At 43.7% G+C, this 20507-nt stretch overlaps 1 protein-coding gene across 5 annotated transcripts in view; it reads left to right on the top strand.

Moving 5' to 3' along the window:
* The window catches only part of DNAJB6 (DnaJ heat shock protein family (Hsp40) member B6), a 387002-nt gene that overhangs the window by 349783 nt on the left and 16712 nt on the right, over window positions 1–20507 (top strand). For 3 of the 5 annotated variants that reach the window (XM_085631965.1, XM_085631956.1, XM_085631958.1), the window contains one exon: window positions 8162–8368. The exons of the other annotated variants lie outside the window; for them this stretch is intronic. In XM_085631965.1, the coding sequence (XP_085488091.1) occupies window positions 8162–8368 (207 nt within the window). The remainder of the gene's footprint in view (window positions 1–8161; window positions 8369–20507) is intronic. 5 annotated transcript variants of the gene reach the window in all.

Raw genomic sequence — 20507 nt, 5'->3', positions numbered from 1 at the left:
TTATCAGCCCAGTCGACATTTCTGCTGATCCGCCCTGTTTATTCAAATCACCCATTGCGATGTGTTTTTTTTGTTTTTAAATGGCTTACGTAAACTTTTATGCCAGCACCTCCTATGATGCAGCAATGGGACTTATGAGCCTGAGTTCTCTAAGTTAACTCTTAAAACGTGCTTCATTATTGCGATTGCTGCTGCTTTGTTCCAGCGAGCTGTAGATTCTCTCTGTGCAACTGCCATATATCACTTTCATTGATGACAAATTGGTGCTTAGAACTAGGACATCCTTTCTTCTAAATCTAGTGTCAGTACACACCATCTTCAGGCACTCCTGCATCAATTGTCAGATCTGCAGGGAGGGTAATGTTGTCCACTCAGCCCTGGAGGACTTTCTTTTGTGAAGCCCACTCCTCAGACCCACCTCTTCGTTGTGTGTACTGCTTTGATATGGATTAAAAAGGCGATGAATCTGTTGGTTAGCAATATTCTTCCGAAGAACGAGCCACTTAACTTTGGTGACATTCTTTCTGGTGAATACTCTTTCTAACCGCAGATTCCTCACTGCTTGCCCAGTTGCCCATTCTGTGGAGTGACTGTCCTGTGATTAATAAGGTCTTACATTAGGTGTTGGGCACTGTTTATTTCCTCAGTTGTCAGTCGATTTGCATCTGAGGGCACAAAACTTGCACCTTTGTATGTCATCATGTCTGGAGATGGTGTGTAGTCAAGGCAGGGGCTATTGGAAACACTTGTTGGTGTAAGGGAGCTGTAGCAGAAGTTTCCAAATCTAGTCTGGTGCCTGGGAGGATTAAAAAGGCAGGGAAATGCAGTTAGCTGACAGTATCCAACTGAAAGAACTTTGCCAAAAGTAAGGAACTTGTTTTTCTGTAACACAGTCTGTTCCTGAAAGACTCTACTGTGAAAAAAGCTTTGACAAAGCCTGGTGTGCAATCTCAAAGTCACTCAGCATGCAGACATCCATGCATGCACCAGTAATATCTCCATACGTATATGCAGATTCACAGCTAAACACCTACAGGCATCCATGAACACATACAAACCAACACAGTTAGGGGGCAAATGCGCACAGATCAAACGACATTGAGAGAATCAACAAATGCACTATTTAGCCCTGCAAAAGGTATCAAAACATCTTCGGGAATCCATCCATGGGTACACACTCACACACACAAGCACACACACACACACCTGCACACATTAGATTTGAAGATGCACACTCAGGCACCCACATACTTAAAAAACACATCTATTACCACACCAACATACAATAAGGCATCTAATTACATAAAAGCCACACACATTAAGAGGTCTATATAAACCCACAGCACACTTGCAGGCACTCATACAATAAGCGACTGCATGCTTACAAGCACGCATGCACACACAGGTGTTGTATAATGCATGACTATATGAGTGGATGATCAATGGATACATTAATAGTTACATGGATGAATAAATGAAAGCATGTGCGTAGTTGGATAAATAAATGCTTTCATAGATGGTGAGTGGGTATCCATATATGGATGGAACAATAGATAAGTATATGTGAATGAATTAAGTGATAGGGAGATGAAAACATACCTGTCACACCTAGGGTGTCTACTGCAGCAAATACTAAGGCAATGGAAGGATTGCCTGAATTGATGACAGCCACTCGCAATCACCATAATTGCAATGCTTATGTCCAGGCATAGGTGCCATGCTCACTGTGCCACAGGATGCAAACTGTATCTCACTGGGAAGGCCTAAGGAGGCCAGAACCTGTCTGTGGTTGCTTGTGACCTGGAGTGTTCCTACTGAAGTAGAACAAGGAATGATTTGCATGTGGCTGATCTCTGTTTAGAGTGGCATAGTGAGTGAAAAGATGATGGTCTTGAATGTTGCCCTGACCAATCGCCAGCGACTGAAATAAATGTAGGCGTTTCTTCCATCACTTTATTTGTTGCAGCATGCAGTTCCATTGCAGGCACTCATAATTACATGTAAATTACTTTGTTGCAATGCTGCCATCTATTTGAAAGGAAAATAATACATTGTAATGTCAATAGAGAAGTTTTCCAACACCCTACACTTCACGAATACTCATAAAGAAGTATGCTGTTGATCTGTAGCTTGAACCAAGTTATGGGGTTACTAACATGCTGCTTACGTTTTTATTTAATACTATCTGAAGTTATGAATCATGTTGACATTTTTTTTAATTAGCCGAAAGTAAGCTCCACATGTAGTCTGGAAAAAACGCAAAATCTGCATGATCAGAGGCTGACTTGTCTAAGGTGAAATAAGGAGATTTTATAGTGGTTTGGCACCTTGAAAAGATTGGTATGGGCTGGCCACTGGATGCTTTGGGCTGTCGAGATATTACCCGATTTCCCTGCAGGCGTGTTCCCCTCGATTGACAATGAGTGAAACAAAAATAGTTTATCTTTGGCAGATAGAAGGACAGCGGCTGGAGTGAAATATTCATCTGGCTCAAAATATTGTCAACCTTCTAAACAAAAGGTGACAGAAAAAGACATTGGGGTAATTCAGAAAAGCATTTATGAGTACGGGAAATAGTACTAAATGGGTACTTTTAACATACTATTGGAAAAAGGGCCATTACTATCTGAACAGAGGTAGCTCCTCCGCTAAGGCGAGGGAGCGCCGCAGCACTGCTTTTTTAGCAGTAGAAAAAGGAAAAATAAAATGACAATAACACAATGTTATTAGCATTTTATTTTTCCCTACGGAGGGAGGTTGCGGGGCTGGACTGTAGTCACAGCCACCAGGGGAGGAGTGGTTGGGGCACTTAAGTGCGCATGATGGTTTGGCCCCCCATCTTGGGTCGGCCAAACAGTCATGCGCACTTTGCATGTTTTCCACTGACTGTATTATACAGCCATTTGTGGAGAACATGCACAGGCTCATAGTCCCCATCTGAGAGCCGCACCACTATGCTCAGACCAATCACGGTGCTGTTGTCAGGGTGAAAGCAGAGTTGTGATTGGCTTAGGGGAACCTGTGTGTGCCTCCTGCTTCCGGCAGGAACAAGGAGAGGACGGAGTTCACGGAGGGGTAAACATCCATTACAATGCAGTCATTACAACGCACTACCTTTACAATGCAGTTGTTATAACGCAACTGCCTTTACATCGCATGCCATTGAAATGCAGCCATTTCAATGCAAGTCACTACAATGCATGCCATTACAACGCATACTATTTCAACGCATGCCATTACAACGCATTATAAGGTAAGTAATGTAGATTTTTTAAGTTTTAGGGTGGGTATGGCTTTTGGGGTACATGGGAATAGTAACTTTTCCCCCTACACTATCCAACACTTTCCCTACTGTTGCACTCACTGGAGTGGGAATAGTAATTTTTGCCCCTACACTATCCAGCACTTACTCTACTGTTGCACTCACTGGAGTGGGAATAGTAATTTTGACCCCCACACTATCCAACACTTATCCTACTGTTGCACTCGCTGGAGTGGGAATAGTAATTTTTACCCCCACACTATCCAACACTTACCCTACTGTTGCCCTAAAAGTATTATGCGTTGCAATGGTATGACTTGTAATGGTATGCGTTGTAATGGAATGTGTTGTAAAATCATGCGTTGTAATGGTAGCTGCATTGTAAAAGCATGCGTTGTAAATGTTTTCGTTGTTATGTTATATATTCCGACAGCGGTGGCAGCCAACAGCCAGGTAAGCAAATGTGTTGATATTTCAACTCCTCCACCCACCCATACTTTTCGGTGGCAGCCGCCACTGTATCTGAATGAGTTGTATATGAATGTCCCATTTCCAATGTTTTGGGCCAATTCACAAAGGCGTTAGTATAGGAGTGCTACTTAACATACTCCAAAATGCCTTTGTGCATGGGATAGGCTGTAGCAAAATATCACTTTAGATATAATTCTGAATTTCTCCTTTGACTCCATAGTGGGACACAATGTAAGCAAACATTGCTCTTTTAATTTAAGATAACATACACTTCCCAGTGGTTATGCATCCCATACTTTGCTAGTCTTTTCACATATTGTACACTTGACCAAGGGGCATATGTATCAAATACCGTTATTGCGATTCTCAAATAGCAATATTTAGGGATTCGCTATTTGAGAAACGCAAAACGGGATGTAATAAAAAATTCGCAAATAATTTGCGATTCCTTGGCATTCCTTCATTGCGATTAGCAAATTGCGAATCGCAATTAAGGAACACCTTCCCATTCATTCCTATGGGCCATGAGGACCATAGGAATGAATGGGAAGACATTCTCAGTTTGCGATTCGCAATTAGAGAATCGCAAAATGAGAATGCAATTTCAAGGGTGCCAGGGTGTCAAAAGGACACCCTGTTGCACCTCTGAAATGTGCATGTGTGCACATGTGGCGCACATATATGCCCTAAGACAGTGGTATTCAAAATTTTATGTGGCCCTTCCCCCCGTGGAAAAAAAAATCATTGTGGGCCCCCCATTAAAAAAATTACGATTCTTTAAAACTGCCAATGTTTACATTTGTCTAGATGTATTTAAACATTGCGGATAAGTTCTGTACTGTTTAAAAAATGCAATCAAATACTTGATTGCCAAACATACTATTCTGGTCCGGCAGGCCTAACTAACATGTGAAAGTATACACAGTGTGATTATTAGAAATGGGGGTGGGGGTTTGATGAACAGTTGGAGTCCCTTCCCTTTTGACACCTTTTGCCTACAAGGATATTTGAATTACAAATGATGTTAGTGATGGCCCATTACAGAGCGGCTTACTGCCACTCATTTTTTTCCCTGCTGTAAACAAAACACTGTTATCAGCATAACACTTCTTTTGGCCAGAGACTGGTGCCCCCCCCGGGATCACTTGAGGCCCCCCAGTTTGAAGACCCCTGCCCTAAGGACATGTATGTGTGCCACATGACACTTTGAAAAATGCAAAAAAGTGCATTTTTCAAAGAAATCGCAAATTACCACCAACTTGAAGTTGGTGGTAATTTGGCGATTCCTTAAGGCCAAATCGCACTTTTCCTGTGCTTCATACATTGCATTTAAGGAATCGCAATTTGCGATTCCTTAAATGCAATTGCAAAATAAAGAATCGCAAATTTTGCGATTCTCTAATTTGCGATGCCCTTTTGGAATGATGCATTCCAAAAGCCAAAAGGTCTTTTCCTGTTTGCAAATGGGCCGATTCTGAGAATAGGCCCGTTTGCAAACGGGATTAGGGCTTGATACATATGCCCCCATGTCTTAATCTTTACAAAAATTGTAGCATGATCGACTGAGCATCTATCATCGGGAAAAAGCCTTGGTTTGTCGATGATTCTGAATGTGACAGTCAGGTTTGAGCACAATCTGTTGTCGGGTAGCCTCAGGTATATCCCTTTGATTGGAGTGCACAAAAAATTCTGTGTTAATAAATCAAGCATTATACTAATCTAATATATGTGTAAATGGATGTGCCCGCTCATCGTTACCGCGCAACTAGGACGTTGAGAACCTACCAGCAGGAACTGCCATGGTAACAGTCTCCGGCAGGAAGTTGTTGTTTGATTAATCAATATGCGTTTGTCAAATTGACCTGTAATATGGGCAAACCAATCTACTGCTGACAGACCCCCCCCTCCCAAATCTCACAGCACAGTTTATACAGCCTTCTCAGCTAGAGGGAAATTGAATGGCCAGAACAAACAACAGTGAAAAAAGAAGGGCGCGTTGCCCTCACTGTGGTGCATGTTGCTTGTTTCTCGCGCATAAAACATTGTGTTCCTCACGCGTTCAATACTCTGTGCTCTTCAAATGCTCTTAAAGGTTTTTTATTTCAAAGACCTCAGGAACAAAATCTATTTTATCAGAAAAAGTGAAAGCAGAGTCAGCATACCCTTTTAGAATAAATGGGATATTTGCTTCAGTCCTCATGCTGAACATACATACGCTGTTAGTCCGCCCATCCAAACTTAGAGCTATTGAAATATTCAAATAATTCATCGTTTATAAAGCCTTTTAACATTTTCACATTTAAATGTCCAGGTATCACTGAGTTCTCCGTGCAATAATTATTCCCAAATTCTGAAATAAGTTTCTCATTTTGTCAGAATTCATTAAATGATCCCATTGTTGTCAGAATTCATTAAATGATCCCATTGTTGGAATGCGCAAAAGGCACCAGCAAATCAAGAGGCCTCCATTTAATGAAGGCTTGGGAATATCTGTGAGATAGAAGAGTCTCTGGGCCTCCCCCACAACACAATACAAAAGAATGGCTTGAAGGCCACGTTTGGAGGAACCATGCATAGCTGACAGTGACATGATGTAGTATTCAACATAAGTGGGATGCCTCTCACCAACCCAAGCTTTAAACATCTTAAGGGAGGGGAGATATTCCTTATTGAGAAGAGGCAAAAAGATGTTTTAACTTTGGTCTTTAAAGTCTATGATGTTTTCTGCACTGGCTCCTGTCCCAAATTTGAGGAATTGGGGGTTGCTTTGGTTATATTTGGTTTGGTGTGGCATTATGTACGGAGGCCTGCACCGGACAACATACCTCATATTGAACACCATAGTGGACAGCAGCAGGAGGGCATGCTTTAAAGTCACGTTCTATTGTACCCACTGGTATTAAAATTGTATGGCTGGCATGGCCATGCTAGGCTATATTTAGTTGCCCGAATGTATTGAAGATGTGATTTATTTGTGAAAATGTAAAAAGATGCCAAAACGCTCCTCTGAACTAGGCAGCCCCAGATTTAGAGGGAGAAGTGTGCACCAGGGTCAGATTTGCATATTTCTAGAAAGGGCAATTTCCCATTAATGCGTTGATAAGACATCAGGACGCAGTTGAATGCGCTATCAGTACGTGCTTCCGGCTTCATATTTCTGTGCGAATAATGTTGCCCTATTATACTTTCAGGCCCTCATTGATGTTATTTTGGAGTAGGGCAGTGCAGCAAGGCACCTTGCTGCACTGCCCTACAGCAAAGTGAAAGGGCAGGACTGCACCTTATGTATGCAATATGGCGCTTTCCTGTCCTTTCTCCCTGCACTGGCGCCGTTTGGCAGCCTATCACCAATGTAGGCATCCTTGCACCATGATGCAAGGTTGCCTCCCTCGCATGCAGGATTGTTTTTGTGCAGGAAGGAACACCTTCATAATATGAAGATCATAAAATGGATGGCCCATATTATAAACTTTCTTTTAATATTCCATAAAATACCTTCTCCCCTTTAACGGCAGCTTCCGCTTTAAAACAGCTCCTATCAAATATTTTATTTTAATATTAGTCTTACTTCTCTTTCTGAGCAAGCAGTAACACCCCACTTTACTTGGAGCACACTTTTACTCCATGTAAAATATTCATTACACTTATCCTCCAAGGAGGTTGTTGTACATTTCCATTGTCATCTGTGTCATAGTTTGTAACAGCAACCACTTGTTAAACACTTCACAAACCAGCTGGTATGATTATGAGGCATTTTTACACAACACCTACTCATGTTATGAACAGGGCTGTAAAGCATAGGAGCGAAGAGAAGGTGCCAACATCATCAGAAAATATAATGTGTTTTTATTGGTAAAAAATCATTGCAAGCAGACAATCTGAAAAATACTCATATATGCGGAAAAAGATGATACCAAATCCAAGAACAGAAGAGCACACTACATGGTGCCCAGACAAAATGTACCCTGCAGAAAATGGCAAACATTGGCAAATGGAACACAATGTGGCCTCCTTTTCAAATAGTGGAATGCTGGGAGTGATGCACTGAAGTACATAATGTCTTATAATATTATGTGAAGGCCCTCAGAGCAGACACACTTCCAGTGACCTGTTTTACTTACTAGATATACATTAAAATTGTTCTAGAATAAACGCTGAAGGTCTTCTCACTTTAACTTATAAATAAAATCTCTCTCTAAGGACATTTCCAATGTGTTGCACAACAACATAGTCACAAAATCCTAAGGAAAACTGGCTTATTTAAGTGGAACGCATCTACCTTCAGCTTATATGTATTCCTGACCACGTCAGAAAAGAAATGAGCTTTGATGGAATCTAGGACTTGCAGAAGGAAATTGTAGCTTGTAGGGGCTTGATAAGAAAAAGTTCCAGGCAGCTGGACTCATTCTCCCTTTGTCTTGTCTGCAGGTGTGACTGACGAGGAAGCGCTCGCTGAGGAGTGTAGACGTCGAGGCCAGAACGCCTTATCCTTCCAACCGTCCAGTAGTAGACCTTCAAAGCCCCTGAGACCGTCTGCTTACCCCAAGCATGTCGAACACTACAACAGCGAGTGGGTGGACGATGAAGACAGAGCGCGGGGCGCCGGGACCTGGGAGGCGCACGACTGTGCAACAGGTGTGACCAGCAAGCTTAATGCAGCACACGACAAAGCTGATGTGTCTGAAACAGGGGAGCCTAAAACACAGGGGAACAAATATTGCTGCATATTGACTTAAAGTTAGTTTCCACAACAGCGTGCTGAGCCTCCATAGCTTTAGATCAATGATACATGATCTTTGTGTGCCTTGGGTGCCTAATTATTGACAGTGAACGCTAGGAGGGTTGTGGTTTGGCTGTGTAGAGTCAGTAAACCCTGGAATCTGTACACAATGAGAATAGTCACAAATGCATCGGGGTACACAATTAAGGAGAAATCAGATAATTAAATAAAAAAGTTGTTGAGGTCCTGGTTAAACTCCATGAATTAACCCGTTCAGAATCAGGGTTTGATCATACTGACTCTGAATTGCTGAATCCCAAATCCAATTCATACCACAACTGGGAGACCCATTTTGGCAGATAATTTTGTACATAATTTTCTCTGAGTTCGTGATCTAACAAGTCAAATGAACCCTGTATATTGTTCAGTTTCCCATCTCCCGAGTCTGCCTAGTGATCTCTGCCCAATCCTGCACAATGTTCAAGTGGCCAGATCTGCATAGTGTTCAAGGGCCCAGGTCTGCACAATGTTTAAGGGCACAGGTCTGCATAGTGTTCAGGGGCCCAGGTCTGCACAATGTTTAAGGGCACAGGTCTTCATAGTGTTCAGGGGCCCAGGTCTGCACAATGTTTAAGGGCACAGGTCTGCATAGTGTTCAGGGCCCAGGTCTGCACGATGTTTAAGGGCACAGGTCTGCATAGTGTTCAGGGGCCCAGGTCTGCACAATGTTTAAGGGCACAGGTCTGCATAGTGTTCCGCTGCCTAAGTCTTCACAGTTCTCCATGGCCAATTTATTAGTCGTTTTACAAAGCCCTGGTAGGCCTTGTGTTCCACAAGTTTGCACAGTTTTCAGTGACAAAATCTGCACTGTTATATTGCCCAGCATTCGTAGTGTTCCATTTCTCAAGGCTGCACCATTGTTCAGGGCATAAGCCTGCAAAGTGTTCTATCACCCTAGCATTTACAGTGTTCTATCACCCTCACTTGCATAGTGTTCTAGTACCCTAGTTTACACACTATTTTATCACCCTAGTTTTCACAGTGTTTTATCACCCTAGTTTGCACAGTGTTTTATCACCCTAGTTTGCACAGTGTTTTATCACCCTAGTTTGCACAGTGTTTTATCACCCTAGATTGCACAGTGTTTTATCACCCTAGTTTGCACAGTGTTCTAGCACCCTAGTTTGCACAGTGATCTAGCACCCTAGCTTGCACAGTGTTGTAGTACCCTAGTTTGAAGTATTCCAGCACCCTAATTTGTACAGTGTTCTAGCACCCTAGTTTGTACAGTGTTCCAGCACCGCAGTATGTACAGTGTTCCAGCAGTCTATTTTGCACAGTGTTAAATTTCCCATTGATCACATCTAAATAATATTCCTTTGGCTATGACTGCGCATTGTGTTGTTGCCATGGATGCACACTGTTCCGTTGCCCATGTCTGGGGAGTAGATACCTCCCCAAGTCAGCTCAGTAGTCCATGGCCCATCAATGAGATGTGGACTTTAGATTTGACACACAAGGGACATTCTTTACCTACCAACTGGCACTGTCTGTAAGCCCTTGAAATAAAATCATCCTGTGAACTCTATAAAAGGTCGTTGCTTGGAAGCCGGAAAGACCCCTGGTACATCTGCCCTATCATCTGTACAGTGATATACCATAATCGGCCTCAGGTCCAAGCTATCTCCTTCAAGCAAAAATTACACATGCAATACAGACACAATTGTAACTATGGTTGCTGACACCCTTCCTTTGCTGGAATGTCTAATGCATGTTTGAACAAACTACATTTGCAGCTGACAAACCAGACTTTATTTCTTCAGCATTCGCAGACTTAGGGGACCACTACTTACATTTGCCATCACTCTGGGCATCCCTCTGTGCTACCTCTTAGTTGTACTTTGCATTGTGTGATCCTCTGCAGACTCCGCTTCTGAGCCTACTGCTCTTGATGACTGACCATACAAGCCAGACTGATGGGACATCATAGCTGTGCAGCCTTAAGTGAATGTGCAGACTCTTCTGTTAATAGCTCTCGAGTGAGAGACACCATGGGGTTTGGTAAACACTTCCGAATTATTTCCATAAGAATATTAGTACTCCAGTTAGATACAGAAGCATAGGGATTTGTTTCCACAGTATACTTCTGAAATAAAAAAAGAATATGAAATGCCCATGGACTTCCCCAAACACATTAGTCAGATTTTAGCAGCTAAATATTTGAGGAGCAAACAATTAATTACTATGCAATTCCGAATTAATGACTTTTCAAACCTTTTGGTTTTCTGAAAATATGCCCAGGTGAAGACTCGTTTTTGTTGCTCCAGTTTGTAAATGTTAATCGACTACAGTGATGTATGAAACAGGCATTCCTCTGCAATGTTGTGATAGTGGTGGACATTTTCAGTGATATTCTCTCATATGTAAATACCTAGGTGTGTGCCTGTTGGGGGAACACCATATGCAAAAAGCCCCCGCCTCTCCCTTCTCACAGCACTTCCCAATTTAACCTGGCTTCGCCATTTCTGAAAGTCACCCGACAGCCTTGCCTCACAAATGAAGACACTAACAAAAATAAGTCCCATGCTTGCCCTCAGTTTAACCCCCTTCACTTAATGACCTGGCACACAGTGACCCTGCTTGCATGTCTAACACCCAGAGAGACTCATGTTACACACTCTGGTCCCAGTCCTGAGCATGAAACTCACTTGCAGACTGCTGCGACTCCTGCAGAAACCTGAATATTCCCACAGTTGCACACTGGAAACAGCGTTCAATACCCATACCACACATGTGCATCAATGTGGTAATTCGGCATTAAATAACGAAAATAACTTGACTGCTGATAAACAGCAAAAGGCTGAGGGTAATTACTTACAGAAAAATGTGGTAAAGTGGGGTAAAAAAAAAAAAAAAAATCCAGGGGTGATGGGAGTAAAGTTGTTACCAAATAGGGCTACTGCTCCACTGATTTTGTGTAGAATTCTAAATGTTTCCTTTAGAGCTTAGATGTGAATTGATTTGAATATTTAAAGAAGGGTTTAATTTAAGTTATAATAATTTTCTATACTGTTGAGGAAAAACTGTGAAATTATCTTTTGAGTAAAACTATATATTTTACGTGTAATTTACATAGACATGACCAGCAGCTTGAGAGGGTCTCAGCGGCAAACACATTCTCATAAGAATCCTATGAACTGACCTCGAAGTATCTTCCTTTAGGTTTCAACTCATTTCTCCTGAGGGGTTTCTGACCACTAGGATCCGTGCATTGCTATAACCGGTGTCCAATACTGCTTTACCACGGTTCCTGCATCACAGCTAGAGCATTTTTACTGTCATTCTTTTAGAATTTGGATTTGGAATCTAATAGCAATCCATGTCAATTTTGAGAATTTTACGTTGGACAAAAACATCACTCAAATAGATCAAGTAACATACTGTTTCCGAAACATAAATTCTGTCAAACTGTTTGGATTCTAGATTTTAATTCTGTCTTTTGGATGTAGCAATTATGGTTCCCAATTCTTATATTCCAGATATCAAATTTTACAAAACATGGCACATTGCCTTTTTTCTCTTTCTGTACTGGCTGGTGCTTTTCGGTGTCAGCAGAACCCTCTCATTTACTTTGGAGTGCACTCCCCTCCTCGTCCTCTCACCCCCTCCCATTGATTCCCTTCTGGTTCTCTTCTATTTTCCCATTTCCTCACTTCCCTTCCACTCATCCACCTGCCCTGCCCATTGCATCCTCTCAGTCTTCTCGGCACCACCAGACCACATCGAGGCTCGGGCAGCCTATGTAGCACACACGTATCTTGTGTTCAGCGAGTAGGATTTGGACTGCAGAGATGAGCCTATACTGCGTAACTACCTGTGCGGTTCCTCCTCTCCCGTGCAGCCCATCACTCTTAGATTGCCTTTACCATTACAGAAGGGGACCAACCATATGTATCTAAACCATAGACTGCACCAAAGGAGTTGTAAACCTAGAAGCGTGGCTAGGTTAAACTTTGCGCAAAACCAATATCTGAGTAGCAGTAGGATCAAATATCATCAAAAGTTGCTCCAGGGAACAAAAGAGAAAGGCCACCCACATCCCAATAATCCTCTGTGACAAAACGTACGCAGTGGATAAGCAGTAAACACAGTATCGCTCCCGAACAAGGGACAAATTAACATTCAGAATTCAGCCATATCAAATTATCTGTCCAATAAAGTTTCCAGATTCAAAGTGTTCTCAAATAGTTATCTTCTTTATTTCTTTGTTTCTTTTGTTCTTGTCACAAATGTAGATGTTTTATACATTAGTACTTGGTGGTGAGTTGGTATTGATGACATCACCAAATGTAGCCAATAGCCGACACGTGTTTCGTCTCGGGGAAAATCACCCGACGACTTCCTCAGGGCAAGCACACATTTCTGCAAGCAAGTTCACCACATTCTAGGTAAGGCCTGTGTGCGGTCCCATAAAACATGGGTCTAAAAAATATAATTCATATGCGGTACGTATCCTTCAGCAATCTGATGTATTTTGCTAATAAATATCTCGAGCGGACTTATAATCTGGTCCAGATAGATGTAGATAGAATTAGTTCAAATAGCGGAGAATACTCCTGCCGGCATCGTCAGTTCAAAAGTAAGTGACTTTTCGTACCGCATACAAATTATATTTTTTAGACCCATGTTTTATGGGGACACACACAGTGCTTGCCCTGAGGAAGTTGTCGGGTGATTTTCCCTGAGACGAAACATGTGTCGGCTATTGGCTAAATTTGGTGATGTCATCAATACAAACTCACCACCAAGAACTAATGTATAAAACATCTACAATTGTGACAAGAACAAAGGAAATAAAGAAATAAAGAAGATAACTATTCAAGAACACTTTGAATCTGGAAACTTTATTGAACTGATAATTTGATATGGCTGAATTCTGAATGTTAATTTGTCCCTTGCTCGGGAGCGATACTGTGTTTACTGCAGCAAAGGAGTTATCTGGTCCTAACGTCTAGGCCAAGTGCCTTCAACCAAAAGCTGCCCAAGTGGCCTGGGCTTCCATGTACAACTATGCCCACTCGCAGATCCACTCGCATCTGCACAGGAATAGCATAGAAGAGCATCTACCAGGAACCAAACCCAGGCTTTCCTTCATTCACACACAACTTGCCTGTGCTCTCTTGTGTCCAGCAGCATTCAGGTGGCTTTGCAACCTCAACCTCACTATCCCATGCACACAGTTATCATAAGAGTAGGCTGCCGGAGCTATGGCCAGAAACAATTTCGTTCCCTCACATTAACTCAGGTAAAACGTAGTTACCCATTACCGACTTCTTCTCTAGTTGGAGAGCGTACTTCACGGTAACCGGTCAACCCTGCTGTGACCCTTGATCTCCTTCATTATAAAAAAATAATTTATTTTGCTTCTAGTCCACTAAAATCTAGTTCACAGCCGCCATTCAAACCAGCATTGCTCTATGCGAAACTTGGCAACTTTTTTTGAGTATTGTTGAACAGTCTAATTCCCTGACAGGGTCTTGCTGCCTAGATCTTAATTTCAAAGCAACTGCAGAAAATTTAGCCAAAGATGGTTCCATAACCATTAGGCTGTTTTGTGGTTCATGGCAAAATAGGTTTTTAAAATGGAAAACACGGTTGAAATGCTAAATAATTTTAATGAAGAGAAATTAAAGGATAACAATGAACAAAAATGTTTATAAAAACGTCTTGGATGATATATGCCTTCTGTCCCCCAAACAACCTATCAACATATTTTATTCCCTGTTTCCAACATATAGTGGATTTATTGTAAGACAAAAGTATCTCAGAACATAAGGCATGATTTGGAGCAGTGTCGAATTTAGGGTGGTGCAACCGGTGCAGTCGCAGCTAGTGCTGAGCTCGGGATTGGGCGATGTGTGTAGAAACAACTTGTGGGCTTAAAAGCACCTGCTACAGAGTTCCTTGTGTGTCCAGCAGTTTTCAGGCAGCAATACAAATGTCAAGATAACTCTAGTAATTAATGTCCCTGCTGGAGAGAGATCAGAGTTTTGTCTAGTGGGAGTTTTGACTCATCATTTAGTAGCGCAGAGGGCTAGTGTGCCTGCAGTACAGAACATGTACCATGCAGATCACAGAAGTGTATTTTATGTGGATAGCTCAGTAGGTTACTGCTTTTGTCACAGAGATCATTTTGTTACTTGCAGTTCATAAGTTACAATCCTACTATAGCACAGTGACCAATGAACTGTTATCAAAGAGTTGAATTCTAACTGCACGGTATAGGCTAAAAGCCTTTGTATTTTTCCCCCCGTCTTTTATTATCATATGTTGCTAATAAGGGTTTGTTTGGTTAGAAGTACATTCCTATTATGTGAGAGAGGGGTATGGAAAGACGAGGGGAGCTTTTGGAGGGTGATACTGAGGGGATTCGTGGAGAAGGAGGTCAATGGGAGGGCTGCAATTAATTGTTGCTATGGGCATCACCAGCATTAAAGCTGACTATGATGCAGGGTTTGGTGGCCCGGTTATTGCTTCACAAACGTGACAGACGTCATGTTTGCTTGATTACAAGTGCTGTATGATGTAATGAACTTGTAATAAGGTGGAAGGGATAACCATCAAAAACGTGACAGAGTAACCCATCTACCAAACTCTACATTTAGCCCATAGTTTTCAGACTTTTTTTAATATGATAGTGGTGAGGCAGGCAAAAGGGGACAAGTCAATGTAACAGTAACTGACATAACAATATGTACATTGTGATCCAGTTGCAGCTCATGGTGTAGTCCGTATCAATGCTGCAGAGCGCGATGGTCGATAAAGGTGCTGTGGAAGTTCAGGAAGAAGGGGCGATCCCTGAGACTGTTTCAAAAGTGTGCAGAGGGTAGTTTGCCAAAAGGTCCATGGGTAGAGTATTCCAACATATTTTCCAGGAGGATAAAGAACATGAATCTGACATTTGCGCAGCATTAGTTTCGAGATTGTTGTGTGGTGTAGAGGCGAAGCCTGGGAGTGTGGAGGGAACCACCTTGAGTTACTTAGGGAGCAAATATGTACTTGAACACAATGCTAGGAACTTGTATAGGACCCTGATGTTCTAGCTAGAGCTCAGGCCAAAATAGGGGAGTGTCTATGGAAGGTAGACATGGTGAGATACTTAAAGTGAGTACTTTTAAAAGGGAAAGTAGGGAGGTATGTGAGACTAATGAGGAGGCTTTTGGAGTTGTTCAGTTTCATAAGTATTAAGGTGATGACCATGGCTTTTACTGAGTGGAGTGTGGTGTAGCAATGGATCTTGCAGACATTGAAAAGATAGTAACAGACAGAGATGGCTGACTGATGAATTGGATCCTGTTGTTACTGTCCCTGGGTAGAGGCAACATGTTGTCCAGTGGGAATGAGGTGAAACTGGGAATATTTTTAATTGCCGAGTAATAAAAAGTCAATATTAGTACATTTGCATTCTAGTTTATTCTCCAGCTCATCCTGTGGGTATCCCTGTCACACAGGGCCTTACTATGAAAGCACCGGGTTGAATGGGATCATTATGGCGCTGAGTATCTGGTGTGATATTTTTGTCCATACTGATTTTGGCCCAGAAAATGGGGTTATCACATCAAAATCTGCTGACCCCTGCTTTTTCCATGTTTTTTTCATTGTGTAAATTCTGGCATGTTAGCCCTGCTGAACTTTACTTAAGAGTACAGACTTTATTGCGTCCGATATTTACTGGGAGAGATACAAATTGCACCACTTACAATTGTAGTGTCTATGCAAATAGGTGGTTGCGCAGGGATTGCAATTTAATGGGCCACTCACAATCAGCCCTTAGTAGTATAGCTTGATCCATTTTACTGTGTCCATCATACAGCAGTACAGTACATTGTTGGTGATTGCTCTTACCTGTGAGGAGGAGGAGGAGTCCCGCGCAGTCAGCAGCCTGTGCAGTCCAAGTGGAGGGTCGAGCTGAGGGGGTTGAGCCGGGTCAAGCCGAGCAGGTTGGCGCGGTGGCAGTTCTCTTTTGCTCCCCCGCTCCCAGTTCCCTCGGCTCGCTCACTCTTCCTTCCCCACACATTGTGTCAAGTGAGCAGTGTGGAGCGGGGGACCAGAGCCGCTCTCCCGCTCCTGCTGCACTCAAGGACGACCCGAGGCAGACTCGGACTGGACAAAATCAGAGGGGGGAAAACCAGCCAACCAAGCCAAGGGATTTTATTATAATTATTAGATACATTCCCGTACAGGCCGCACGGCCGCAACGAGCAACGAGCAACAAGCCCTGACCCTCGGACTGACAATCTGGTCCGCGTTTGGCATCTGCCAACAGCGAAGCTGAGTTACACAAGTAACAGGCGGTGAGCAGGGCAGAGTTGTGTGGAGTTGGGGGAAAGAGCTCTGCCATGCCGCTATCCCCCCTCAGCACATGAGCGATGCCCAGTTGGGTGCCAGGCATCTGGGGACGAGGCTGCCCTCCATCGCCTTTGAACCCCCTCCATGGCTGGTCTCCCCCACACCGCTGGACTGTCAAACCCCGCGAACGTACCGCAACTGGCACAGCCACAGCTACCGGCACCAGCCTGCGTCCATGTGAAGGCCATTTGGCAGCAAGGAGGCCAGAGAGGCCAGTGAACGCAAGAGAGTGTACCGAGGGCCAGCTCAGCCCAGCTCATCCACCAGCAAAGAGGGGGAAGGAAGGCCTTGCAAGCGCTACAAGCGCCACAGGTGGCTGGTAAGTGAGAGCCCCCGACCGGAATTGCGGGGGCCTGACCTGGTGGATTCGCTTGCCTGTGCCTTCCACCATCGAGTCATACCCACAGTCATACCCACAGTCCGCTTACAACTACAGTTAGTATGTCACCTTTACTGGCGTCAGTAATCAGAGGACAGCGGACAAAGTGCTGAGAGTGCTGAGGAGTTCCCTGACAGGGAAACTGCGCCGTGGCAAGCCCCAAGCTGCAAAACTGCAAGCAGTATCTCCCGGGTACCTTATGGAGGGGCAAGTCACAATGCCACTAAGGAAACTCCCCCGGAGAAAAGGTACCGCCCTTTGAGTTGACACCGCCTGGGTCTCACCCTGGGGGGCTCCACAACAGTCGCCGTTACTGCGAGATAAATTATCATTCCCAGGAGGCCACCTGTCACAAGTGCGAATCCGTGAGTTTTTTTAGTAAGGCCTCTTCTTAAACTGGCCCTACCTCTACCACGACATCGCAGTGAGATCCAGAAGCCCAGGACTACAATCAGCCTTCCTCCCACAGCTCCGGCCATATGAAAGGATCATTTTCTGAGGCTTCTCGTTTGTGCTCACCTGAGGCCCAGGTCTCACTCGAGAATCTTCAGCTGCACAGGCCTTTCCAGGAGGATGTCATTACGATCCAGGACACTTCCATTGACTCACTAAGAGCCCACTCCACCGGCACTGGAAGCCCTTCTGTACCAAACTCTGTTTCAGACTCTAAAATAATTACTGCAGCTAAATTACAAGTTCAAGCTCAAGTTCATGAAGGCAGCTCATCCGCCCCTTTAAACTTTCAAGAAGGCAGTGATGAACCGGCAGCAGCTTATTAATCACCCAAGTCCACCCGGCACTGCAGCCCGGGTGCACATTAAATTGAACCCACTGACTCCTTATCACCAAGAAAGAGCCCAACGCATGAAAGACCCTTTTCATCTAAAAACCTATCCGATCAGTTCCTGGCCTCGCTAGAAGCCCGAATCGATGCTTCCCTAGCGCACACACACCGGGCTTCAGTTCTCATCACAATTCTTTCAGCACTGTGCAAGAAGACAAGGACCCGCCTACGCCCTCGGGGCCCACAAGTCCTTTCTCGATCTCGTTGACGTCCCTTCACATAAAACAAGACTCTATTGCAACAGCCCTGTTATGGCAATCCCAGAAAAGGGAACTACAGATCGACTTAATTCAAACTTTGGCTTCAATATTGTCTTACTTGGGCTCCAGGCTAAGGGGCATATCAGTAACAAACGGCAATAATTATCACTAAGCGTACTTAGCGCTAGGATGATTATCGCCGGCTAGTGTGGATTTTTATCGCTGAGATAGCGTGCTATTAGCAACGCTTATCTCAAAAGCGATAAAAATCCTAGTGTTAACTGCCTAACGGGAGATTATCGCTGGAAACCCAGCGATAATCCCACGAAGTTTGGCGATAGCTTGCTGATAGGGCCTCACATACTTAGCGATGATATCCACCTTACATAGGATATCATGGCTAAGTCAGTTTCGAAGCAGGCGTAAGGAAAGTAGCGATAACATAGGTTATCGCTACTTTTCTTGTCGCTATGCTGCTTTGCATGAGGCTTGATAATAGGAGAAATGTCGCTTAGCGACATTTCTCCCGTTATCCTGGCGAGGAACACCCACTTTGCATCTCATTAGAGATGCAAAGATGGGCGTTAGGAATTCAGGCGCTAAGGCAAGGTCATTGCTAAATTACGAGACCTTCTAATAGGCCCTGAAGTTCATCACAGACTCCCCAGGCCTCTGCTGCAGCGGATTTTCGATCCGGTCTCAGTCACCCAAAAAAGAGCCCTAAGGAAGGCTGTGCACCTGCATAAATCGAAAGGTACAGAGCTTTCTGCTAATAATATGGCCTTACTACATAACGCCTATAAAAAATCAACATGGTAAGCTAAGAAACAAAAAGAACAGAACGACTGTCTAAACATATTTGCCCTGTTAAAGAAACAAAACCTGACCCACTTTTGGAAACATATAAACAACCTTCGTTCCTCCAACAAGAGCAGGGGGAATGCGGTTCGTGAAGAAGTCTAGTCTCAGTATGTGACTCAACAATACTGCTGTGATACCCTGGACCTCGCTGAGGTCGAAATTAGAGATCCTGCCGATACTACGTGGATGGAAACCCATGAGCTGACTACCCCGGCCCAGATCTGCAAGTCTCTGAAATCCATGAAGATCGATGGTGCTCTTGTGCCCAACGGCCTTACATCTGCTGTATTCAAATGTGCGCTGGAAGATTGTGCTAAGCTATTAGCTCCCTTATACAACTACGCGTTTACGACCCATCGGATACCAGACTCATGGAAAGGTTTGATCTTATGCCCAATTTTCAAGAAAGGAGATCCCTCCCTTCCAGCTAATTACAGACTGATTGCTCTATTAGATCTTGAGGCTAAGGTATATGCTCGGTGTCTTCTCAGGTTGCTAGAAAAATGGGTAGCGGAAAATAACATTTTACCATACTTTCAAACTGGGTTCCGATCTTCTACCGCCACAATGGACAACATCACCGCCCTATCCATTCTGAGTCAACAAGCAGCGCAAAAAAATCAACTCCCCCTCTATTGCTGCTTTATAGACTACAGCGCTGCCTTCGATAAAGTGTCCCGTAACACTTTATGGAGGAAATTGGACAAGTGGGGGATTCCACAGAGCCTGCTCGGAGCCCTTATCTTGTTGCATAAGAACACATGGGTATGAGTCAGAACTGGCCCAACGACAGTCTCTGCAAAAATTCCAACTTCAGACGGCCTAAAGCAAGAATGTGTTCTTGCTCCCCTCTTGTTCAACCTCTACACCGCCGACCTGAGGAGATTCCTGGAGAAAAGTAGTCTCCTTCCGCTAAAACTGGGCCTCGCAAAAACGAACCTGCACATTCTGCAATACGCAGATGATATTGTTATAATGGACCAGGCAAAGTCTGGCCTCCAAAGAGCCTTGTGCACGCTCCCCAAATGCAACACAGCTAATGCTCTTAAAATTAACCAGGATAAGACCAAGGTCTTGATTTTCAGCCATTGCAAGAAAAATAAAAGTTTAACGTGGAACATTGGGCCCGCAAGGATTAAAGCAACATCAAAATAGAACTACCTGGGGGTCTGGATTAGCGAGTCTTCCAGACCATCAGTCCACTTGGCTGCCTTGAAAAAGAGAGCTGGAGCAACAACATACAGCCTGACTCGACTCAACCAGTCCCTGAGTAGTCCTTCTACCGAACCCATTCTGAGGGTGATTAAAGCTACCCTTCTTCCTACCCTAAGTTACGGGCACCAGGCCTTTCCTGGCACATT

The sequence above is a fragment of the Triturus cristatus genome, chromosome 10 (assembly GCF_964204655.1).
Source record: "Triturus cristatus chromosome 10, aTriCri1.1, whole genome shotgun sequence".
Lineage (NCBI taxonomy): Eukaryota > Metazoa > Chordata > Amphibia > Caudata > Salamandridae > Triturus > Triturus cristatus.
This window is presented reverse-complemented; position numbering and strand designations above follow the sequence as displayed.